Here is a 26,085-nt window from a genome sequence, read left to right on the forward strand (position 1 = left end):
CTTGTTTCAGGGAACTTGGATTTAGTTGTGAATGATCTCTGTCCTTTATTCCTCATTGGCTTTGCCATTTCGTCTCTGTTTTGGCATTTTGTTCCTCCTCTGGCACTGTTTAAAGTTACAATATTATTAGTACACGAGGAACAACAACAAGAAGGTACCAGCCCACACAAACAGAAGTCCCCAGTCCTTTCACTTCACATTGCTATTCCACAATCTAATTTGCATGTATTTCAATAACAGATGCAGCGATCTCTCACAGCTGCTCTCATCTTCAGAACCCATTCACCCTGCGCCAGCTTGCAGGAGTGCCCCACCTTACCACTCCAAGGAGCTCATTCAGTTACCACTGAGCCCTCCATACTGCTATGCACCATTGACTTTTCTTAAGTCTTAACCTGCTTTGCCCTTGCTGCAGCACTGAATCCTTATTTTGCCTTTAAATTCCCTTTTCCCTTTTTATGCCATGACCTTGCTTTCTGCAAGGTCTTAGCCTGTGTATCAGACGGCTCCACCTTAAATTTTTTCTTCTTTTCTCATTTTCTGAATGCTGTGCCTCTTTTTCTGCCTGTCTCGTGTCTATGGATTTTTAATTCCAGAATCTACCCCAAGTGATTCTTCTCTGCTTACCCAGTGATGAACTTCACTGACCTTCTCATGGCCAACTGCTATGCCCATCTTTTGCAAACCTGCTGTGTCTAGTGGCTGGAATTTTCTATTTCTCCTTTAATACAAAGGATAGGGTTCTTTTGCCTTTCTTTGCCTATTACTAAAACCCACCTGACTCTTCAATTTAAACCTAAGACTCATCTCCATTTTCCTCTCACTAGTTTGTCTTAGGGTTTCTATTGCTTCTATGAAAGACCATGACCAAAAAGCAAGTTGGAAAGAAAAAGGTTTATTTGGCTTGCACTTCCATATTGCTGTTCATTATTGAAGGAAGTTAGAACAGAACTCAAACAGGGCAGGACCCTGGAGGCAGGAGCTGGTGCAGAGGCCATGGAGGGGTGCTGCTTACTGGCATGCTCAGCCTGCTTTCATATACAACCCAGAACCACCAGGCCAGCGATGGCACCACCATCACTAATTGAGAAAATGTCTTACAGCTGGATCTCATGGAGGCATTCCTTCAACTGGACTCTCTGTGACTCTAGCTTCTGACAAGTTGACAGAAAACCAGCCAGTACTCTACTACAGGAGATTTACTTGGCATTTTACTTTTAACTTCTTATTTGGCCATTTCTATCCCCCCAGCCCTTCTTTGCTTCTCTGCTTTGGCATCTTTGCCTTTTTTTTTTTTTTTTTTTTTTAATAAAGCATAGAACTAGGTGGGGCATTACTTCTCATCACTTTCTGTCATCTGTCACCAAAACCTTCACCCCTCCTAGGCTATAATGTAAGCTTTCAAAACAGTGATGACAAGCCACGTCTCCACCCTCGCTGTGTTCTTTCCACTGTGCACCTGTCCTTCTTCTCATTTCCAGGTTACAGCTTAGAGCATCTCACCTGGCGCAAAAGCTTACCTGAATGCACAACTGTGTGTTCCCTGAGGTACTGACAGTTGACTCCCACCCACAGCGTACCCACTCACAAATACCTCTGGGCCATAGGTTAGCAAAGGCTGTAGAGACACTAATAAGATGCCCCGTTGCAGGAAGAAAACCATCAGATCTGAAGAAGGTTCCTCCAGCTGTGTTCTCCCCTCACTGCATTGGTCAATAGAAGTTTATTGAATGATGTTGGGAGGATTTGCTTCCAGAAGAATTCTTAACATTCTTTCTCTGAAACTGAACAGGCAACAACATTTTCATCATTGGTTAGGTCTTACCTGCTTTTTTTTTTTTTTTTCTTTTTTCTCCAGTTTTCTAAGACAGGGTTTCTCTGTGTAGCTCTGGCTGTCTTAAAACTTTGTAGACCTGACTGACCTTGAACTCAGAGATCCACGTGCCTTTTCTCCCAAGAGAGCTGGGATCAAAGGCATACGGCTTTGAAACAGGCTTCAAAATGACTAGTATTGGATGGTTTTCTAAATGAATTTTCTCCCCTATTTCCCTTTTCTTTCCCTTGAAAATGATGTTATAACAGCTTACATGTTGCTTGGGAAATTTCAATTACTGTCACTACTCAGGAATAATAAGAAAATGACACCATGTTCTTTTCCCTGCCTCTCCAAGTTTATTTTTCTCAAAGCAGTACATATATAGTAGCATGTTTTCAAACATGGGAGCATTTTTTTTAACTTCATGCTTTCTTTTATTCTGATGAATTCTGAAATTTTTGGTGCTTTCCTTTGAAATGAGCTGCAGATGGGGGTCTTTTGTAAAGGGCCTGGAGGAGCTTCTTGAAGTCTGAGCTTTCCTGTAACCTGCTCTCTCTTTCTCATTTTTTTTTTTGAACTCTGGTTTGACCTGTTCTGTTTCTGTAGATTAAACTAACTGTGATCATGTGACTTGAGGCTGAATTCTGATCTCTCTGTGCTTAACTGACATTCAACCAGATATTTCAGAGCACATCATTTCTTGAGAGAATTTGAATGACCTCTCCAGCAGTATCTAGGCCCAGGTAAAGAAAGCATAGAGAGGATCAGAATAACTTCCTTTCTCTCTAGCAGTGATTCTCTGTCCAATTCTGGTACACCTTTAGCTCTATCTTTGTCATGAATCAAAAATTTAATTCATTAAAACATTCAGTGAATCTTTCATTATGCTAAGAGCTCTTCAGGGCTCCATGCCCAATAGGTGTTCAATTCTTATTAATTATCAGTGTTGGCCAAAGGCTTCTGGGACTGATCCTCATTGACATCATCTCGGGAATAGGATATTTCTCTTTGGATTTATTTTCCTCTCACACTAATACCAAAGATATCTTTGAATTCTGCCCTTATATTATGTAAGGGGAAACTTATACCTTGAAAATACTGTATTTTGAAGACAGATAAATGAAAATCTCTGGTCACTAATTTGAGTGATGTATTTTATAGTGCTTTTCAATTTTAAGGAGATTATCAAGGATTGGCTAGTTAATCTTTCAGTCTTCAGTAAGTAGCATCAACCCCAGTTTACAGATGCTAAGAAGAAGTGCCTCAGGGTCTCCCAGTAGATAAGGGATTTAGATACCTGCCACATTTCCATTCTGCATTGCAGCATGGATTTTGATTGATGTATTCTGAGTGCATAGATACTGCTGTCCCTGGAAGCTTTTGCATTGACCTAGGGTGTTTTCTGTTTTAAGAGAAGGGGCACTAAGTGTGTTGATCCTGATGTCTGCTCACTTGGCAACCAGACCCAAGATTTCAGACCTTCACCCATTTCCATTTTACAGATGAGAATATGACACTAAGAATGTTGATAAAAACATTGGCTTTGCTAAATTCATGGCCTATTGTGAAGATAAAGACAATGGATAGAGAAAGTATGTAAACTATTACCTGCTATTAGTATGTTGCACTGCAATTGTTTTTCATATGTAGCTCTGTAGCATTTCTTATTGTCTGAAGCATTTCCTTTGTGTAACTAGAAACTTCTTGTATTTACTTAAAAACAGAGACCAAGGACACATGCTTCTTAGACTCCACCCAAGAGAATTTAGTTGATGAACTGTCAGGAACAGTATCAGAGTAGAATGTGTTCTGTAAGAGAAGAGCTTCAAGCCAAACTACAGTTGAACAAACAAACAAAAAAATAAATAGGAAGTGGAAGATAAAGTGAAATATTCTTTCTTTTTTTTTTTTTTTTTTTTTTTTTGTAAGTGGTATGCTGGAATCTACATACATGGGGGAAATGTCACAGAAAAGTTTTCTTTTAGCAATAGTCTGTGAAGGAGGATATGATGTATATAATGCAAAGGGTCACTGAGCATCAAAGACAAAATTCTTATATACTAAGTTCTCTTTCTATCTCTCTCTATAAATATACATATACACACACACAAACACATGTGTGTGTGTCATAAACACAATACTGTATGTATTTGTATACAGAACCTTAAGGTGGAATTTAGCAGTATTTAAGTAATAGGTGAAAGAACTAGAAGTTTGCAGGTCGTCCCCTCTTCTTATGCTTAGATGGAGTCGGGCTGTAGAGTAGCATTCTGGAGTTGATGTATATGAAGTACTTGCTCACTCACTCACTCACTTTTCTGTGATTATGTGTGTGTTGTGTGTATGAAACTCTGTATGCCTCCTTACCTTATTCTCTGAAAGTGGAGGCAGTGAATGGATCGTCCCATTTCTGTTGAAGAAGCCTTTGGGTGTGGGGATTGGTGACTGTGCTCTGAGTGGGCCATGGGAAGTTCCTAGTGAATTTGTAGGAATGTTTGTCAGGACTTCCCGGCAGGATTCTACTGACGTTCTTAATGAGGCTCTTATCTGTCTTGGATTTCTAGTCTATACCTGCCTTAAACACCGAGGCTTCTCTGCTGTTGCTACTGTAACTCCTGACTTCTGCTTCTCCTGAGCACTGGTAACTGATTTCTTCTGGTACTTTCTTGCACGTGTGTGTCTAACTTACTGTAATTTCATTCTGTTTGGTTTTATTGTTCAAAATTATTTTTAAAAATGTATTTTCATACCCTTCTAAACATATAATCTTTTAATCTTAAACAAATGGATGGCAGTATGCATATTTTCTGTAGCTTACTATTCTCCTTACAAGCCTGTTAGAGAGAGATTTTTCTACATCTTTCCATATAAAACTTCCTTATTCTTTCCAAACTATACATAGGTACATACGGTACTTATGCTATTGTAGAAATGTGCATACATTATTTAAATGGTTCCCGATAAGAGGACTTTGAATTATTCCTAATTATTCTTATAAACAAGGCCCTGATAATTATTGTTGCTTATGTTTTATTTGACATTGATTTAGTATATCATGGGCTAAGCCTCTTATGGAACTATTGGGTCTAGGAATTTAAAAAATTATTTATTTTGGGGTAATTATTATTAGTATTTATTATTAGCTATGTGTATGTGCATGGTGTGTGTGTGTGTGTGTGTGTGTGTGTGTGTGTGTGTGTGTGTCTGTGATGTATTTGTATGAATACCAGTACACGCAAGGTGCATTGTACATGTGGAAGTCAGAGGACAACTTTGGAGTTCCTTTTATGTTTACATGGACTGTGGGCATGGAACTAAGGTTGTCATTGTTGTGGGGTATCTACCAGAGAAGACTGCTTGGACACAAATTTAAGCCAATAGAAAGTCTTTATTAGATGGCCAGCAACTACACTGGGTGTTTGGGATCCCAGTGTAGCACCAAGCCTTTCTCAGGGTGAGCTTCTAAGCACAAATACTATATTCTGGGTTGACATACCTCAGTTAAGAAGAACAGTTAGCCAGAAGTGGAACTGCAGAAGCCAAAAGGCAACATTTTCCCAGAACTATGGACTGTGATGGCCTAGGTCATTGTTTTCATTTTGGTAGATGGTGCTGTCTACATGCTGAGTTTTATTGCCTGAATGGTACTTCCATCATGAATGGAGTCAGTTGTGCAAATGTCTGGGGCCCTGTTATAGTCAGGCATCTACAGCAAGTACCTTTGCCAACCGATCCATCCTAGCAGATGTGGGTGCAAACATTTTTGCATTTAAAATTGTCAGACACTACAATTTGATCAGCTAACCAAAAATGGCATATAAGATTTATAAATTCCACTGACAGTGAATATAGGTACTTATTGATACCATCACTAGCAATGGATATTTTCACTGAATTTCCTGATGAATATGGATTCAGTTTGCCTGTCTCTTGACTCCTTGAAGTTATATTTATTATTAAACATGTATTACCATCCCTTGCTTTTCTTGGAATTATTTATTGTTTTGTTGTGGTTTTTGTTTGTTTGTCTGTTTTGGTTTTTGAACTCTTGCTGTCCTAGAACTCACTTTGTAAAACAGGCTGGCCTTGAACTCACAGAGATCCACCTGCCTGTGCCTTCTGATTGCTGGGATTAAAGGTGTGTGCCACCACGCCTGGTTTTATTGTTTGTTTTTACATTGTGTTTATCTTAGGTAGGCATTTGCAAAAATTCTTTCCGAACTCAGAAATTTATATGCTTTTGTCAGTAGGAGAATAAAAGAAAGGGATCTGAAGGACTGGTTCAATTCTTGCTGGCATGTACCAGGGTAAGGGCATGAAAAAAAATGGTGAGCTGGTAGCTTTTGTGCCTGTGGCATAGGAAAGCAGAGAGGGAGGGCTTGGCTGAAGGTGAGATCTTCTATTTCATGTGGGAGACTCTGTCTTGAAACCTAGACCTAGACCTCATACGAGGAACGAGAGCAATATTTTAGCAAAGTGTGACTGACTATGATCTTGAATGGACAAAGAGATTACCTGAAAGATCATTGCTGTAAACCCAGTGGGAGGAGTTGCAGGCCAGAGCAGCTGTGAAGTGGAAGGTTGGGGAGCTAGGGCTTTATTTAGACAGTAGAATCAATAGTTAGTGACTAAGGCAACAGATCAGGATCAGTGGAAGAAGAGGCATCTTAGTTAGGGTTACTATGGCAGTGATGAAACACTATGACGAAAGAAGATTTGGGAGGAAAGGGCTTATTAGGCTTATGCTTCCACATAACAGTTCATCATCAAAGGAAGTCAGGACAGGAACTCAAGCAGGGCAGGGACCTGGAAGTAGCAGCTGATGCAGAGGCCATAGAGGAGTGCTGCTCACTGGCTTGCTCCTCATAGGGTGCTCAGCCTGCTTTCTCATACAGCCCAGGACCACCAGCCCAGGGATGGCCCCACCCACAATGGGCTGGGCCCTCCCCCATTAATCACTGATTAATAAATTCCTCTACAGTCTTGCCTACAGCCCAATCTTAAGGAGGCATTTCTCAGTTGAGTATCCTTCCTCTCTGATGACCCTAGCTTTTGTCAAGTTGATGTAAAACTAGCCTAGTACAAGAAGTGTGATTGGTGGGGGTGGATAAGAGAGCTCTCGCATGAATTAGATGAAATAGTAAGAAAGAAGCTACTAGGCAAAATTAGGGAGTAAAGGAAGAAAGCGTATGCTCGAGATCAGTTTGGGACTCAGTGATGTGGAATGAAGGATGCCCAAGTAGACAAGTGCAGTCAACAGATGAAGACACGGGGCCAATGCACAATGGTGTTGTATTTGTGGCACCATTATCAATCAGCCAGAGAAGGGCCACAGGCACTAAATGCCAAGCTCTAGGGAGCAAGGAAGAGATCTTGTCAATCAAGAAACAGATTGGCAAGGGTGTCTGATGCTACCAAAGTGGGTGCGAGGGAGGGTGGGGGACTTTTGGTTAGACGGTTTAAAGAGAGCAGCTTTAGTTGGGCAGGTAGGGTGTGGCTGCAAAAGGATGCAATTTTCAGTGAGTTGTGGAGCAGGCAGAACAGTGTGGAGGCATTCTCTGGTTGAAGCATCTAGAGTATGGCGATAGCTTTGCCTCTGGCTTCACTTGCATACTGAGACCTGTCAGTGTCTCTGTCGGTCTTTGATCCTGGTTAGTGTGCAGTTCCACTTACTAGAAGCTTCATGTGGGAACTATCATGTGGGAGTCTGGGTTTTGAACCTACTGACCCAGAAGTCCAGGAGCAGGACCTTTTAGGAAGAGTGTTTAGGAGCCTTAACAGGTGAGTTTGATATATTTAAAAATTGGCAGCTCACTAGCCTAACAGCCAAGATCTTTAGACCCAAGTGCGGGAGACCTGAGGCTCTGGCCTTGTACTTAAAAAGCAGCAGGGACCAGTGTCTGCTTGTGTCTGTGAACACAGGAACCTAGAAGCCTCACTTCCCCACTGAGTTTTGTATTTTCTGTTACTTTAGTTACTCTCCTGTTGCTGTGATGAAATAGTATGACCCGAAGTAACTTATCGAGGAGAGTTGATTTTGGCTTATGGTTCCAGAGGAGAAGATCACAATGGCAGGGGAGATGTGCTAGCAGGTGGCAGGGGCCAGAAAAGGAGAGATCACATCTCAGCCACACACAGGAAGCAGAGATACGGAGTGTGTGAACTGGAAGAGGGATGGGGCTATAAACCCTCCAAGCCTGCCACAATTGACCTGCTTCCTTTAGCAGTTCTGTACTCCCCTACCCCCAAGGTTCTATAAAGTCCCCAAATGCCACCAGCTGGTGACCAAGTGCCCAAATGGTTGAGACCATGGGGGCTGGGGGGATATTTCTTATTCAAACTACCATTAACTTTATTATCTAAAGACATGGCTCTACTTTAATTAAAGGTCTGGGGTTCTCTCCTCCCATCTTTCTGTCCTTAAAATGCCACAAGGTGTTTTATGTTGGGATATCCCTTAGATGGCAAAGTTGGAAAAGCTGGAGACCATGGTGGATGCCTTCATGACGACTACTGCAAATTTATCACAAGGTTTATTTTTAATTTTCTCCTTACCAGGTCTGTGAGCTGGATATCATCTTTAACTTTGAAAAGGCATATTTTATCCTTGATGAGTTCATCATAGGTGGGGAAATCCAGGAGACATCCAAGAAGACAGCAGTCAAGGCCATTGAGGACTCTGATATGTTACAGGAGGTCAGTGCGGTTTTCTATGCGTGGGGGGTGGTCCTAGTACATATTATTGCACTCTGAGGACTGTGCCCCACACGTTCCGGGCATAGCTTCTGCATCAAATAATTCACATGTATTAGCTTACTTCATTCATTCAGCAGTTCTAACTAGGTGTGAGCCTGTTTGATAGTGAGTGAATAGAGCTTCAGTCGAGGTGAAATGTCCTGCTCATTTTCGTAGTTAGTAAATATGAAGCCGAGCTTTGGACCCTTGAAATTTGGTCCTGAGTCTTCGCATGTCCTGTTTGGCTGAGCTTCAGGGTCTGAAAATATCTTACCCTCTGAAATGGATGAAATTCTTGCTGCTATTCTTTGCAAATGTAATTTTACGAGATGTATAAAAAGACTTTCATTAAAACATCTCTGCCCTGGGAAGGAAGAACAGCAGTACGTGGTTATTTCATTTGCTGGGAATATTAGAGCTGTGTTATCGAAGATGGCATTTGTCATTTTAATTGAAATTTCCTACCTCTCTTGGGGACGCCTTAGGTCTGTGTGCTCTTGTTTGCATGAATACATGGGGAACGCTGGTGGCTGGATGGCAGGGGTATAAATGGCTCCTGAAACCTGTGCTTGGCGTTCCTCCTGACTCTGATTGTTTCATAAAATACCCTGGGATTTTTTTTTTTTTTTTAAAGAAACATCCCGGGTTTGAATCAGACCTAAGAGAGGAATGTAATCTTCATTAGCCCCTACAAGGCCACCGAAAACGAGCACTGTATTCCACTGACTCTTGACTTCTAAAATGAGGTAGCTCAGACCAGTCCTAGAGCAAGCATGTTTTAGGGTACCTAAATCCCGTCCCAGCTCTAACCCCCCCATGTCAGTGGCTCTTCCTTCCTTCTATCTCTTTCCCCCTGTCTCCTCCATTCTTCTGTTTTTGTTTTGTTTTTTGTTTTCTTTTTTGTTTTAGACAGAGTTTCACTATGTAACCCAGGCTAGCTTTAAACTCCAGATGATCCTCCTGCCTCTACTTCCCAAATGCTGAGATGACAGGCATGTACCACACCTGGCCTCAGTGGGTCTTTCCATCTTCCTGTTTTCATAACAGCAGGTCAAGAGTCAAGAGGATTTCAAGAATTATAAAGTACCTTTTTAAAATTGGTGCTAAAGCCATTCTCCCTGCTATTTGAAAATAAGAGACGGGTTAGGTTAATAAGACGTTAGGCATGATTTCCCAGCAACTGTCTTGGCAGTACTATGAGCTGATTACTTACATCTGCCCATGGAGGGACTCCATTCTCAGGTGAGTGGAAATAAAGAAAGATAAGGGTGGGTTCCCATAAGCAGCTCTGAGCCTGTCAGGCCAGTGCTTTCACTGTTAGAGGTGCTGACTCCTGAAGAGAAACGCATTACATGTCTCTCAGCCTACTTGATGCCAAATGCCACAAGAAGGGGATTTTATGAGGTACCGAAAAAAAAAAAATCAATGGCCTGGAAATTCCACAAAATATGTGGGGGTAGAGAAGTAGGGAGTAGGAAGTGGGAGTTATTCCTGAGACTCTCCTCTTGACCTTTAAGATGGAAGCTCCTTATAAAAGAAGAAGCAAATTTTCCACAGGGTCTTTGGCACATCAGTAATTAAAGCTTTCTGAATTGAAGCAAAGGCACACCTGGGTTATTTCAAAGTCCCTCCGCTTCCCAACCCCCAGCTGCAAGAAGCAGGATTTGAAATAGCTTTCAGTGAATCTGTGTTTCTAGCTTCATTTAAATCTTGGGAGCAGGCGTTTCAGGAAGTGAGCCCTTTCACAATAAGGCACTAATGTGTTGGTTCTTGTCCCTGGTGATTGAGTGGACGGTGTGAATGGGTTTCATCAGAGACTCTGTGTTAAATAAACCCTGTTCCCCAACGAGCAGGCAAGGTTGTGGCTGTCTTTAAATGGCACTTCTTTAATGAACAGGGCCGGCCAAATGAAAAAGTGTTGCTAGTGTCCTCATGGGCTCTGGTACTCCTTCAGTGACAGCGAACATTTGTGGGGGCTTGTTGAGAAGTTGACTTTGCAGGTCTGGTCTGCTTCAGAAGGTTCAGAATGTGAAGGAGAAAATGTTAAGATTGCATAGAGGAGAAGGATTGCCCCTTTATCCTGTCCGTCAGGAACAAGCAGGTTCTAAGTATATATCCGGGGTTAGTAGAGGCATAGGCCTTTATGACATTGTATTCCCTTTAGAAGAGTGTTTTTCAATCTCCTAATGCTGTGACCCTTTAATACAGTTCCTCATGTTGTGGTGATCCTCAACCATAAAATTATTTTGTTGCTACTTCGTAAGTGTAATTTTGCTACTGTTCGGAATTGTAATGGAAATATCTGATCTGCAGGATATCTGATCTGTGACCCCCAAATGGGTTGTGACCTACAGTTGAGAACCACTGCTCTAGAACAACTAAACATCCTGAAGTAGCTCTTAAGACTTCGCCCTAAAATACGCCTACTAAAGGTTGCTTGGGGCAGGGGAGGGAAGCAAAAGTTATTTTCGAATATTTAGTAAGAAGAATCATAGTGTCAAAGCTCCAGGTGCTCAAAGCTTAATCTTTGTATTAATCTTAATCTGAGTGTATTCAGGTTAGATGTTGATAATCCAGAAAGTTTAATTGGCTGGGGATGACTTCTATGGGAAGGAGTGGTAGCAGTGTGGGTGTTAAGATAAAGTTAAAGCAATGTGACTGGAGTAGAGATTGTAATTCTCAAGATTACCAGATGGGGGCAGCCATTATTGGACGGTCTCACAGACAATGGCTTGTTAAGGGAAGGTCCAAAGGAGTTCAAGCAGGAGGCCATCTCACATATCTGTGGATGCGTGAGCAACTGGTTGGTGGGCCCCAACACTTTCATCCTTCAGAGCATAAACCAAACCCACGATGCAGCAGAAAGGAACTGTGTATGAGGTGCAGAATCATACCACCACGGTGTGAAAGTATCTAAAATGGGTCCCCAAGCTACCATTCTAGCCCGATTCTCGTAAAGGCAAGAGAAGACAAAGATTTGTCTTAAATTTGACCTAAAACCATGCCAGTTTTAAGTGGGTTCCAACCCTTTTTAGTGGCAAGCTCAAGAAAAGAACAAATTCTTTCATCATTTCTTCACACTCCTGGAGTGATAGCAGGACTCAGACATGGTAGGTAGGGCAGAGTTCAGCCCCTGAGTCATCTCATATTAATGCAAGGCAGATACCCAGAGCTGGTAGACCCTAGAGGCTGTGAGGTGAACACTTTATGACTTTTGACTGTCTTGTGCTTCTTCAAAGTTGCAGAAAGGGCAGGACAATGTGTCCATATAGTCAATTCATCTTAGTCAGATTTGCAAAAGTAACATATTTTAAATGCAAAGACTTTATAGCCATAGCACGTATAAGGTAAGAGTATCAAACAAATAGAACATGCTATTCTATATTTTGTTTTGTCTTCTTTTTAATATTAATGATACACTGTTAGACTTAATTTGTTTTGGATCTTTTAAAATGAGGATAAACTCTACAAAACTCAGATAAGCTGCCAGTGTTGACACCTCAGTCAAGTTAAAAGATAAGGATGGAACATTTAAGAGGAGATTCAGGGCAGATGTCTTGGGGTATAGGTCTCTCAGCGCTCAGTTAGGAGGCTGACAAGATTTGGAGAAAGTATGCATGCCTAAGCACACGTAACTCCATCAGTGGTACAGTGAAATTCTAAAGAGACCGAGGAAACAGTTTAGAAACCCTGATTTCTGCTCTTCCTCCTAAGGCTGCCACCCTTTAATACAGTTCCTCATGTTGTGGTGACCCGCCAACCATAAAATTATTTCGTTGCTACTTCACAGCTGTAATTTTGGTTCAATTGTAATGTAAATACCTGATAGGCAAGATATTTGGCAATTTGATCCCTGTGGAGGTCATGACCCACAAGTTGCGATACTCTAGAACAATCTTGTTGGCCAGTAACCTTTGGCCAATGCTATCAGCCTTTCCTGGGATGTTCAAAGTGGCATACATTTTGGAGTAGATACTTAAGTGTTGATTGCTGAGCAACTTGTCAGTGACTCACAGTGACTTAAGGTGTTGTCTAAGGATAACTTGCTGCTCCCCTCCCCCATGAGCTCTCTGATTTATGTAACCTGGGCCATGCTTTTTCACAAATATATACCTGTTCAGTACGAGGAGGTTTGCAACACTACCATAGAATCCTACTTCTTACCATGAGTTGCGGACTCAAACCCAAACACTTAGGAGAAATAAAATGAAGGCAGAAAACTAACTGTGGGGCTTGTTAGCAAACTGGATAAGTAAAGAGGGTCTGGAAGGTTTGTAGAAATGCTCTTCCAAAAGGCATGGCCGACATCTTTCAGAGTTACGAGACGTTTATCCCTTCTGACTGGGCTGTGGGTTTAATGAAGAGGTTCTGCACAATACAGGAAACGATGCCTATGTTACATGTGTGTATTTACTTGGGCTCCTCTAGCAAACACATGCCTGCATGTGGCCTTCATGACCATTTTAGACACATGAACCTTACATCAACGGTGGTGTCTGCACAGTTGTTGAATTAACATCTTTCTTCTCTCTCTTATTTTATGTATGTATGTATGTATGTATGTATGTATGTATGTATGTATGTATGTATATTTTTTTGTGTGGGGGAGGATTGAGACAGTGCTTCCCTGTGTAGCCTTGGCTGTCCTGGACTAGCTTTGTAAACCAGGCTGGCCTCAAACTCACAGAGATGGGCCTGCCTCTGCCTCCCAGAGCGCTGGGATTACCATCTTTCTTCTCAAACATCCACTTCCTCATCAAGCTTAGCCTCTTCTGTTGAAAGTGATATATTTACAGCCATGTGGACATGTAGATAAAGGATATTCAAACTTGCAGTCACCTCCAGTGGAACGTAAAGGTTTACATCTGTATATGCTTTCTGAAATTTGTTTTCAATATCGCAAAGAAAAAAAAAATCAATGAAAAACAAATCATAGTCTGCCGAAGCACATTGCTTAAAGGGAATATTGCTCTAAGTCATTGTTCTCTTTCAGACAATGGAAGAATACATGAACAAACCCACATTTTAAGTGTACAGTCTACTTGAAGATTCTGAGTGCTTCGTGTTGTGACCCTACAGACAAGCAACTCCTTGCGTCCAAGCGCCACAAGCCCTGCGGCACCATGCCAATGATAACTTAAAGGGATTCTGTGTTAGCTAGCCAAACTCAAGGTTGTTAGCATAACGTATTTGTGGTTGCTACGCGTCTGTATTCTACTGTGTGTCGCTACTCATCGTGGCTCTAGTTGTTTCAAATAATTGCTGCAGACTGAATAGTTGCTTACAGTGTTTTAAGTCCTTGTGGTATTTTTAAGGTAATTTCAAATATTAGTTGCAATATAGTGATTTTTTTTGTTGCCATTTGATCTTCTACCTGTAGACCAAAAACTGCTTTGTGATAACACCCAGTTTTGAATGTAAAGTATATTTTATATAATGAATGCCTTTCCTAAATGTTTTAAAGTGTACATAAATTCAAGTTGATGTTAATAGTTCAGATTTCATACATGATGCTAGACATTTTTTAATATTTTTCAACAGTACTATAATTTCAGGTCAGATACAATGTATATGACTTTAATGTCTTGAATTCAACTTTTTTTTTTTTTTCGGAATCGGGATAGACTTCATAAATGACTTAAATGTCTTAGAAGGTGCTAGATTGAAGTTTTAACTTTACTTTCAATTGAATATAAGGGACATTTCAATAATGCTATGTTTTCTACAAACTGTGTATTTATTAAGGTTTCAAGAGATCTGAAGATAACATGTTACAGCATCTCCTGTCCTTACCAAAATGCTGAGAGGAAGAGCTATAGCAATATTTATATAGCAGTAATTGTGATCTCTACTACTATTTTACATCTCGTGCTCCAGTTATTCCTTGTGATTCTTTTTACGGATATTTTATTTTCAAATATCTCACACCTTGTGAAAAATGTTAAAATATTTTTAATGTAAGCTGAATGTACCAGGCTTCCTTATGGCATGAATTTCTGTACCCTTCATAAGAGGGGACTCTATCCCTTTTTTTTTTTTCCACCTTTTTCTCAGGAAAATGTCTTCTGCTGACTATTATTGTGACCATGTCACCTTCATGCTTCCAAAACAAAAGTTCTGCATAGCCAGGGACTGCGTGTACTGAGACAGGAAGTAGGAAGTCGCTTATAGCATTTGTTCTTGGTGTCTCTGTCTAGAGCTTTGAATCTTCATTCTCAGTGTAAGTATCAAGGTCTGGGGTTGCTCCCATCAGAGTGCTTAGGACTCTTATATTTTCTTGTGACGAGAGTGCTTGATTTTGTATTCTGTGGTGATCTCATATGGCCGACTCTTAGAGAATGTCATTGTTTGTCATCTTTGGTTCATCTTATCAGGCTTCTTTAAGGGAAGGTGACAAGACCAAAGCAGAACAGACAGACAAACTGACCCATTCCTTAATATAACTATTTACTTAAAGGCAGCAATTCAGTTTGTATATGAGGCAATAACTGGTCTTCTAATAGCTGACGTATCTTCAAGTTAACGATATCATTATGGTGGCAGGTTGATGTTTGTCTTTTCTCTTTATTTCATAGTCTTCAGTTTTGTGCATTAACTTTTTTAAAAAATGATTAAAAATTTTTGTTTTTCAAATATTTTTGTAAACGTGAACTTTCTGTAACTTCAAAGGTTTTCCAGTTTCTTTTTTTTTCTTTTTTTTTTTTTGTGGATAAAGGTATTTTTTGAGCCTCATTAAATGTACTGTTTATATTCTGTATAATTCTATATTTTACACTGTCTAGCTTGCACACATTCTTCCTGTCAGTTCACTCATAGAAAGTGATCATATTTATGTGACACACTGGAATAAATTCAAGGGATTTGGGGACCAGCTTACATGAGCTTTAGCGAAAAATCAGTACATATATTTTCTTTATTATTATAGGATTCTAAGGAAGGTACCAAGTAAAAGAAAAAAATAATACTGAATATATATAAAACTTCCAAATAAAAAGTTAAAAATGTGTTAATGATGAACTTGTGTGTACTTTCATGACTATATATGTAATATATATTTTTAAATAATCTTTTTATTCTCGCAATTCCAACATTAGTTTCCGGTAAAATCTCTTTAGGATTTCTTGCTACTTGCCAATGAGGAGAAACTCAAAAAGTGGCAGTGTCTGGGAGGAGAATGTCTTTTGCTTTTCCCCCTCCGGTCCAGCATTCCTTCATAGTGTGATAACAGAATTTCTCTACTGGATGTTGAGAAAGCAATCAGTTTTTCATTACTTTCATAAACAAATGTAAAGACTTTTTTTGTGATAAAGTAAGTGAGTTTTCACATCCCAGATCTCTTAAAATACTAGTAAGGCTTTCAGCAAATCTACCATGCTTCCAAACTTGATAATTCTTCCAACATGCTTATTATCAAACCTATAAAATATCAAATGTATAAAATATCATTAGTAGCTACATCGATAAATGCTAGTGTATTTTTCCATATAGTTCCATATAGCATTTTTTGATACAATACATTCAGATGTTCTGGGTTATGTAAATGACCCAGTGACAAGTTTCCAACAATTTGTAAATGGATGTCCATTACTTTGTTTCAGCTCCTTTTTGACTTGTAAGGCTTGGTAAAACTGCCCATAGACAATGTGCTCTGATATTGAACAGTAGTAAACTGTTTTGTCATAGTTAAAGCCAGAAGCTCCTAATAGTATCAAGGGCTTTATTAAAGTTGCCTCTTTCTCCTCTCTCCCAGCCAGTCTCCTTTTCTTCCTTTGTCACTCTTTTCTCCCTCCTCACACCTTCTTTCCCCCTCTTTTCTCTCCTCCCCTCCCATCTCCACTCAATGCCTTCTTCCCTCTACTTCCTTCCCCCTTTTCTTCTTCTTTCTCCCCCACCTCCCTGACTTAGTTAATTTTCTATTGCTGTGATGAAACAGCACAACCAAAAGCACCTTGGGGAAGAAAGGGATTTTTTTCAGCTTGTGGTTTATAGTCCATCATGAACGGAAGGCAGGGCAGGAACTTAAGGGAAGACAGTGGAGGCAGGAACTGAAGCAGAGACCATGCAGGAATGCATCTTACTGGCTTGCTCCCCAGTGCTTGCTTGCTTATGCCACCCAGGACTGCCTGCCCAGGGTGGTATCACACACAGTGAGCTGGGCCCTCCCACATCAGTCATTAATCAAGAAAACGTCCTACAGATTTGTACACAGGCCATTTTGATGGTGAAAATTTCTCAACTGAGATTCTCGCTCCCTAGGCGACTCTTGATTGTGTCAAGTTGACATAAAACTAACCAGCACATTCATTATCATTTTTTTTTCTGACACAGGATCTCACTGTGTAGTCCAAGCTAGCCTCCCACTTGGGACCCTCCTCCCCCACTGCCTCCCCACTGTTGAGGTTATAGGCCCACGATACACCACCTACCTTAGGGTCACATTTTGATGTACTACTTGGTATGGAGTTCAGGCCTATAGACGGACTCTTGGTAAGTCCTCCATGAATGTATTCACATACTTATTGAATCTTACAGACTATGGCACCATGCAGTTCCCATCATGACTTCAGTTCTGGGTATTCATTCACTGTTTTGATTTCTACTGTGTTTTGGAACGTTACCAGATGATGTTCAAATGTTCCTTTAAGAGCACCTCTCTCTTGACTAAGAACAATCAATTAATTTGAGATACATGTATGACTCCATCATTTTCTTTAATGGAGTGACACTGGATGTATCAACCTAAGTCCAGACTTAGGAATAGTTGGCCAGAACAAATCAGACTCCATGCTTTTTAGTGGATTTTATATTTTCCTCCTTTTTCTTTTCTTTCTCTCTCTTTTTTCTTTAAGAGAGAGAAACAACAGGAAGCTGTTATACCTAGATCATGAGACCCCCAAGAGACCACCAGGAGTCAAGTCTGTTGCAAAACACATGAGGATCTTTTTATTACAAGGTAGAGTTTGGCTCACATCATCACGGACACAGTGGTTGAGAGCAGAGAGCCTCGTGCTCAGGGTAGGTCAGTGATTTAAAGATCCCAGTCCCTCCCAGTGTGCCAAAAGCAGGGGAATTCCTGCCTGGCAAGTGTCTATTGGTTGAAACACAAAAGGGGATGTTGCATTTTGATCTGATTGGCTGTGGAAGGCCCCCAAACCATTAACGGTCTGGCTTCCCTTATTTGGCTGTCCTAAGGGAGAGGGGCAATCTGGGCTGGTTTGCTATCAACTGTATCTCTAGTGGGCAGGAAAAGAGTGCACTGTTTTGCTTTCTAGTATGTTTTGGAATGTTACCAGATAATGTTTAAATGTCCTTTTAAGAGCATCTCTCTCTTGACTAAGAACAATCAATTTGGTTCCTCTACACAGGTGGCTGGGCATGTCACCACCTGTCTGGCCTTTGTTCAGGCTTGTGCTTTAAACTTTAAACCAATAACTCATAAAACTAATTTTTAATTCTTGGGTCTCTCAAAGCCACGTGGGTTGAGAGGAGAGAAGATCAGGGAGGAGTTGGGGCATGGAAAAGAGTATGATAAATATGCTGTGTGAAATTCTCAAATAATAAAACATTTAAAAAACAAAGCAAAAGTTAGATCATTTGCATTCATTAGAATGGAATCAAAGAAGCTGAGAAGTGAAAGTGTGATAAATTTTCAAGTAATGCAGTTTCAATGTTTTCAATATTAATTTTGGCTAAATAAACTTCCATAAAGGTCTTAAACTATAGATATTACTTTTAATTATGTAGGACTAAACACATTTTGGGGAATTTATCTTCTATAATGAATTGACTTAGTGAAATTACATTTTCCTATTATTAGAAATGGGCATTTTGAAGAAACAAGCTCAATGGCATTTTGTAGTCAGTTTTTGAGAAATTGTAAGATTAAAGGCTAAGACCAAAATGATGGAGAAATGAATAAGTCAAAGTAAGTTAATGAGAAAAATGACTAAAATCAGTTGCATGTTCTACCGGGAGCAGTTATCACAGGTAGTAATAGTATCAACAAAGAGAACAATTTTAGAACAATTGAAAATTTTACTAAAATTATAAAAGCATAGTTTGAAGGAAATCTTTTACATGTGCAACGACCCCCAAAGTAAGAATCAGGTGCGTTGTTGATTTTAGGGCATGCTTCCTATGAGACACTTTTATTTTAGCTCTCATCACATTGTGTCCTATTTGTTTTCTCTTTCTTTCTTTCTTTCTCTCTCTCTCTCTCTCTCTTTCTTTCTTTCTTTTTTCAGTTTGACACAAACTAGAATTATCTGTGAAGAGAAACCTCTTCACAGAAACTGAGAAAAGGCCTCCATCAGATTACCTATAGTCCGTGAGAGCTTTTCTTGATTGTTAATTGATAACGGAAGGCCCAGTTTAATTATTTAAAAATGATGCACACAACAGATATTATATGAAAGAGGTTTTTTTGGATGGATATAGAGAGGGAGAGAGAGCATGGTGGGAAGGGGGCGCCTGACAGAGAAAAGGGGAAAGAGCAGGAGAGAAGTGAGAGGAAGAGAGAGGCCAAGTGGCAGGTTAGCACTTTAATAGTGCACAGCTGAACTGCATCTGCCATGTGTTGGGCGACACTTGATGACATCATAGGTTACTAGGCAACCCAGGAGCAGGCTGCCCAAAAGCTAACACTCAGCACACTGGGGTCGTGCGACCCCTGGGCAGGTGGTCTTTGGTGGTATGTGAAAGTGAAGAGCAAGTCAGTAAGTGACATTCTTCCATGGCCTCTGCTTCTAGGTTCCTGCCTTCAACTTTCTACCCTGACTACGCTGCTTCCTAAAGTGGAAGTTTCTGGTTTCGTTGGAAACTCAGTTGTGTCATGTGAATATGTTTTCTGTTTTGGTCCCCTGACCATGCAGAAAACAGCTTCCATGAGAGGGCGCATGATATTGGTCAGCTGAAAGGTACCTCCTGCGAGGTGCATAGTTTTTGTTAGTTGAAAAACATCCTGGTGTGGACTTTGGGAAGAGGTAAATGGAAGTCCAGAGACAGTGAGACAACGCTTTCTGCATCTCTACACTTTTGCATTGCTAAGGTGGAGTTTTGCTGCTTAGACGGACTCCTGCCATTTGGGCAGAGACCAGCAGGTTCTACTGAGTCCCTCCACAGCTGCTGCTGCGCGTTGCTGCTGCTACTTTGCTGTTTGACTAGACTGCTGATATCCTGATGATTGCCTTTGGTAATCCCCAAGGACCCGTTCCTTATCAGCAGGAAGTAGATAAAAGAGGTCTACACCCCCTTTCCCTGCTGATCTCCTGCCTAAGGTAGGAGGGTTGGAAGGGAGGTAAAGGCATTTAAGAACCTTAAATAAAGTAGGTGTTTGAAAAATCTAAGCCTACAGCTTCCACCCGAAATTGTTTTTGGTCATGGTGTTTCATTACAGACTAATAGAAACCAAACTAAGACACTCTATTACTGTAGTCTGTACTTAAAATATTATGAGCCAGAATACGTAAGCGCAGAAGTTAAGAATTTTTCTGAGGACGCCATCTGCATACCATTAAATGTAAATTCAATTTTCATGAACTTTCAAACAATAGGAAATAAGGCTTAAATTTTTATGTTTATGTACACACGTGTGGTCCTCGGAAACCAGTCTCTGAAACCAAGGCAGTAAGCCATAACAAACTGGCTAGGATGTGTGATCATGATCAATGAGACTATGGATCCTATTTGTGTTTAACTAGAGTTTCACAATAGACCAGGTCTTGGGAACCTTGATGCTAGTCCTGAGTCTCACTGACAGGACTCACGTACTTGCTTTTTGGAGAGGTGGATTATGGGAGTATAATGCGATGACTGAGGTGAGCAGACTAAGAACTCATTATACGCCAGAGGAAAGAAAATGAGAACACCAGTGCTCAGGCTTTGATGGAGTCACGGTGCTAATCATTTGTTTAATTAACCCTCCTTTTGATCAAAGGCATTACCACAAGAAGGTATTTGATGAGCCTGTTTTCCTGGTGTGCGATACATGCTAATGGCTTTCAGGGCATGATTTTCTTTCTTTTAACTGATGTGAGTCAAGTATATTGAGTGCACTCTAAATGACTTACAGGAGTAGAGAAAAAGCTGCTCCTGGAATAGAGACAAGAAGTGAACTGTCGAGTTTGTGTTCGTGAGCTTTGCCGGTGGAACTTCTCAGTGGTTTGAGAAAGAAATGTGTTTTTCCTGGCACTGGATGACGGTCTGAAATGGCAGAGTCCGATGACTGCTGATGACACTTAGCTAAGGCATCCTTGTTTATAGCTGAGGATGAATGAAAACTTCACATTTGGTTCCGAGCCGAGGAGCCAGTGTTGGATGCAAACAACATAGCTTGAATAATGAAGCAGAGACTGCTGCTCATTTGTGAAATCACTTCCTGGTGCTCTTGGGTGTGCTGCTACAATTTATTTCCCAGCCTCCTTTTCGGGTCACGCTATTCATGGCATAATGATAACCAATAGAATGCAGGTCAAAGTAATGTTCCCATTGCAGGTCCGAGTTGTATGACTCTGATAAATGATCCTGCATTTTCCAGTTTTCCTTGTTACAGCTGAAGGAAAAAAAATCCACGATTCAGAGAAAGCAGAGCCATGTCAAGGGTTTTAAACTGTGTTGTCAGAAAAGCCAACCGATTGATCTATCTTAAGTGATAGAAAGGGACTTCTACTGTCTGATGCCACTGGACTCCAGCTGCTGTTGTCATACTGCTCCTGCCATAAATGACGCAGAAATCAACCCCCAGCTGTCAGCAGAATCATCAGAATTGCATGTCTAGCGTGTCATCAGGACATAGACAACTATAACACCCTTTAGAGTGAGCCCATAAAACTTTACCTCATGGTTGCAGGAGCAGGCTACTGTCATGGTTAGAATACCAAATGTCCCTCACAGGCTTATGTTTGAAACGCCTTTTCCCAGCTGGTGGCACTGTTGGGGATACTGTGGATTCTTGAAGAGGGGCCTAGCTGGAGGAACTTACGGGTTGGCCTTTGAAGGTGGTGACCTGGGGTTTAGTTCTAGTGCTGTTCTCTTTGCTTGGCCTATTGTGCCTGAGAAGATCCTTTACACAACCCAGTCACAGTGGCCCTTTCAAACTCAGCCAGGCTTTCCCTGGCACGATGGGCTGAAATCATGACGCAAATTCTTTCCTTCATCAAGTTATTTCTGTCAGGGTTTTGGCAGCAGCAAGACAGAAGTAACTAAGATAGCTTCTAAGATGTAGATATCAACATATATTAGCAAAACCAGGATTGTGATGTTGCTTGTATGCCACAGATGTTTGATCGAGATATAAATTTGAGTCCCAGGGACACCCTAAGCCTGTATACAATTTTTGTTTTGTTTCTTATTATGTGAAGATAGTGTCATTTCACATAAAAATTAGATCTAGTGTTACAATTTTGGGAAAATTGTAAGGACTGGCAATGTTGGGATTTCCGGAATGTAGAGCTGAGAGGCCGGCCGTGCTGTGTCCTGCACTCCCAGCACCGTACCTGCCCACGTCACCAGTTTATATGCTTGCCTGGCCCTGGACCCAGCTCGCTTGATCCCTCTTCAGAGATTGCTGCTGAAAACTCCTGCTCTGCCTTCTGAGAGTCTCCTTGGTCTGACCACTTCTAATCTGATAAATTGCAAATTCTTCCCTCTTCTGCCTGGTACGTGTGTTCTCCCTTTCGTGGCTGTTCAGTTTATCTCGCTTACCTGAAATATGTCTTGATTGATCTTCTAAGCCTACATTCTTTTTAAAAACATGTTTATTTTTTTATTTACTTGTGTATGCCACAGAACATGTATTGGACATTAGAACTGGTAGGAGTTGGTTCTCTCCTACCATTTGCATTCCAGGGACCAAATTTTGGTTGCCAGGTTTAACAGCAAGCAGCCTTCTACATGGAGCCATCTCACCAGCCCTTCTATTTTCAGATTATTAAACATATCAATTAAATGCTACTGTCTTCATGGATCAACCTGATACATTCTTCCTGCCTCCTTTGAAAGCCCTTTCAACTGTATGTCTCTTTCAATGTTTTTTGGCGTAAGTATCTATGTCATGTTATTGTTGATATGACAAAGCATGCACAGTGACAAGATGGTTTTTATTGTGTGTGTGCATGTATGTTTGTATGTGTGTGTGTATAAAAGAGAGGGATGAGAAATAGAGAGAAGGATATTTTTGGTAACAGTCTATGAGTGTCATGTAAGTTTTTCTTGGGCACTCTCTGGCTTGAACATGTGTGTGTGTGTGTGTGTGTGTGTGTGTGTGTGTGTGTGTATGTGTGTGTGTGTTTTGATTTTTTTTTTTTTTTGAGACAGGATTTCTCTGTGTAGCCCAGCTATCTTTAAACTCTTTCTGTAGATCAGGCTGGCCTCGAACTCAAATGTCCTCCTTCATATGCCTATAGAGTGCTGGTATTAAAGGCATGCACCACCACCACCTGGCTTCAGGCTTGAACATGTTTAAAGAAGCATGACACATTCATGAAAACAGCAAGCAGTCTCTTTATTCTCACAGCAGATTACCTGAATTGTTCATTTTTGGTCAAGAGGCTTTGCCTTGTCTTTTATCTTGAGTTGAGAAATAATGTTAAAACATAATTACATTTCCAAAGCATGACAGGATCTCAAAACTTCAGGAGAGTGATTTGACTCTATGGTCCAGGGTTTGTTTGTTTGTTTGTTTGTTTGTTTGTTTTTCTCATTTGCCTTTTGAAAAAGGACTCATCCATTCCTATGAGGTCCTGGAACAAGGGATGAGTGAGGGCAGGACAAGGAGGAGAAGAGGGAGGAGGCTGGGATCAGGCTGTAAAGCGATTAAATAAATAGATACATGAAAAAAGAAAAAAAAATGTAAAGTTTCAGTAAGTACAGATTGAAAGTTGAATGTTGGTTGCCCCATGATGAAGTGATCAAAACTGAAACTGAACACAGTGATGACACCTCAAGAATTTCTATTTTATTTTAGATTTTAATTTGCTTATTTTGTGAAAGAAACAAGTGTATTGGTACTAGAATGTAGGTGATCACATTTTCAGGTGAGCTTTAATTCAATCCTGTTTATGCAAAACAATTCATCCTGGTGGCAAATCCGCTGTCAACTTTTGTTCCTAAGATGGATGAGACCATGATGGCTCCTGGTTATATGTGAAAGAATAAACTCTTAAAAAAACTGTAACTTATGTCTACTCAAAGCTGAGCACTTTCTGTGCTCCTTCCCATAGATCATGAGTTTAAAACAATCGTTGCAGGGATATAGCATTTTTAAAGAGGGGCCTCTGTTTGGAGTTTTTCCTTTGGTTGGTTGGTTGGTTTTTTATTTACAGAACAGGCAGTGGTGGAGGGCTAACCCCTGGTTCTCATCAGTCTTCCTTTGGCCTACACAGATATGTTGATATTCTCTTTTGATACCCTGTGAGATCTGCACAAATACAAGCGATAAGCAAACAAAGCCAGCAGAAGCACGTTTGTAAGCAGAAAGGGGAGGAGACCTTTAAGGAAGCCTGAGTGTAGCTCAGAGTGGTAGTTGCCATGGGAATGACTAGATGGAGCTAAGTCATTCCTCATAAGGAGCAAGAAAGGCGTTGTCTTTTTCTTTTCCCTTTTTCAAATTTATAGAGGTTGAACAATTGAGAAAATATCAGCAATAGTAGAAAAGATAGTTTCATGTTGATAAAAATAAAAATTCCTGGTTTATTTGATTCTCTATTTCATTGTCTTGTTTGGTGATGGAAAATGCAGCAACAATAACAAAATTTAGAGTAAAAAATTGTAAAGGAGGTGTGAATGCCGATTCAGTCTTTGTTGGCTCCTGCAATCTATTTTTAAAATATAATTAAGTTTCAGTGTCAAAGGAAAATTAATTATAGGTAATAGAAAATTAGGGTGAGTATCATTGATGTATTAAACACATCCTCATAGGTACTGTTGGCAGTGGATATTTGAGACTTTGGAACTGGTTTTCCTAGGATTTTGTTCTCTGTGCTCTTTCCCTTTACTAATTCTGAGGTCCATCCTTTCATTTCCATAATACCTAGTTATCACTTCCATAGCTTCAGTGTCTTCTGAGTCTCTTTAGTGAATTCCTGACACTAAAGGTTGCCTCAGGTACTTCCAAACCCAGCCCTATTCAGACACTATTGTTCAGTAACATCATATATAAATGCAAGTAACCAGGGAAACCGAGTCAGAAAAAATCAAGGTAGAGTCTAAGGTAGATTCTCTGAAATTGGAATGGAGTAGTCTCACAATATACCAGGATTATATGGGGAGCTAGAAAAGACTTGGCTGAGGTAAAGACTATCAGCCAACAACTTGAATTAGTATACCTCAGGTTTTGTTGCTATTTATTTTGACCCAAAATTTATCTCCATGTTTTCTTTATTTTATTTTTTAATTTTTTATTATTATTATTATTTTTTACAATTTATTCACTTTGTATCCCTATTGTAGTCCCCTTCCTCATCTCCTCCAGATCCTACCCTTCCTTCCTCTTCCCCTCATCCCCTTCCCTAGTCTACTGAAAAAGGGGAGTCCTCCTTCCCTACTATCTGACCCTAGCCTATCAAGTCTCACCAGGACTGCCTGGATGAACTTCCTCTGTGGCCTGGTAAGGCCACCCTGCCAGGGGGAAGTGATCAAAGAGCAGACAACTGAGTTTATGTTAGAGAGTGCCCCTGTTCCCCTTATTAGGGCTCTCACTTGGAGACTGAGCTGCATATGACCTACATCTGAGCAGGGGGTATAAGTAGATTTAGATAAATATATATGTTAGTATATCTGACAGCAGTGCTTGTGTGTACATGCGCACCTGTGAGCACACACACACACACAAATATATATTTGTCATTAACAAAATTAAAATGGCAATTAGCTAAAAACAAAGCTCAAATAAAAGTCATTATCGGATGATAGGTAAACAACATTATGTTGCTGAGGAGGCGCATGTTGGTATATGTGAAAATATTAAAATGATCATACCTTCTGGCCCAAGGATGCTTAGATTCTAAAACAGGTCCTCCAACTGCGGTCCAGGTGCCAAATCCAACCTGTGTAGTGTTTTTGTTTTGTTTTGCTTTTATTTTTAAATATGGCTGCCTTACATGGTAAGAGTACTTGTGCATTTTTTGAAGTGTAAGTAAAGGAGGAAGGAGAAGAATGGGGTGCAAATGTAGAGGAGGAGAAAATTCCTACTCAGTTTCTCTCTCCTTACACAGTAAATTTCTGAATTGTGGTTTTACCTAAGGGGGAAAGAAATCTCAAATGTGAAAAATCCTCAGAATGTCACGGTGTAGGGTGAGCTTTCAAACACTTTAATAATCATTTAATCCTGAGAGTGAGCTAAATATCTAGGACAGACTTCTGACTGTGCATTCTTCATCATGCCAGAAGCTGTATCTCCACCAATAAAGTGAGGCCTAGTGAAGACTGTGGTAAAGCCCCTTGGATCTCAGTTTGGATCTCACCTCTCCCAGAAGCCTTTACAGACAGCCAGACTCACGGACATGCTCAAACTCTAAATGTTTGATGCGGATGTGGAA

General features: G+C 40.5%; 1 protein-coding gene across 1 annotated transcript in view; it reads left to right on the forward strand.

Moving 5' to 3' along the window:
- Positions 1-15,568, forward strand: part of Ap1s3 (adaptor related protein complex 1 subunit sigma 3) — a 28,623-nt gene extending 13,055 nt beyond the window's left edge. The window contains exons 4-5 of the mRNA XM_055616491.1: positions 8,375-8,512; positions 13,545-15,568. Coding sequence (XP_055472466.1) covers positions 8,375-8,512; positions 13,545-13,580 — 174 coding nt within the window. The 3' untranslated portion in view covers positions 13,581-15,568. The remainder of the gene's footprint in view (positions 1-8,374; positions 8,513-13,544) is intronic.
- The last annotated feature ends 10,517 nt before the right edge of the window (positions 15,569-26,085 follow it).

The sequence above is a fragment of the Psammomys obesus genome, unplaced genomic scaffold (genome assembly GCF_907164565.1).
Source record: "Psammomys obesus unplaced genomic scaffold, mPsaObe1.curated_primary_1811, whole genome shotgun sequence".
Classification (NCBI taxonomy): Eukaryota; Metazoa; Chordata; class Mammalia; order Rodentia; family Muridae; genus Psammomys; species Psammomys obesus.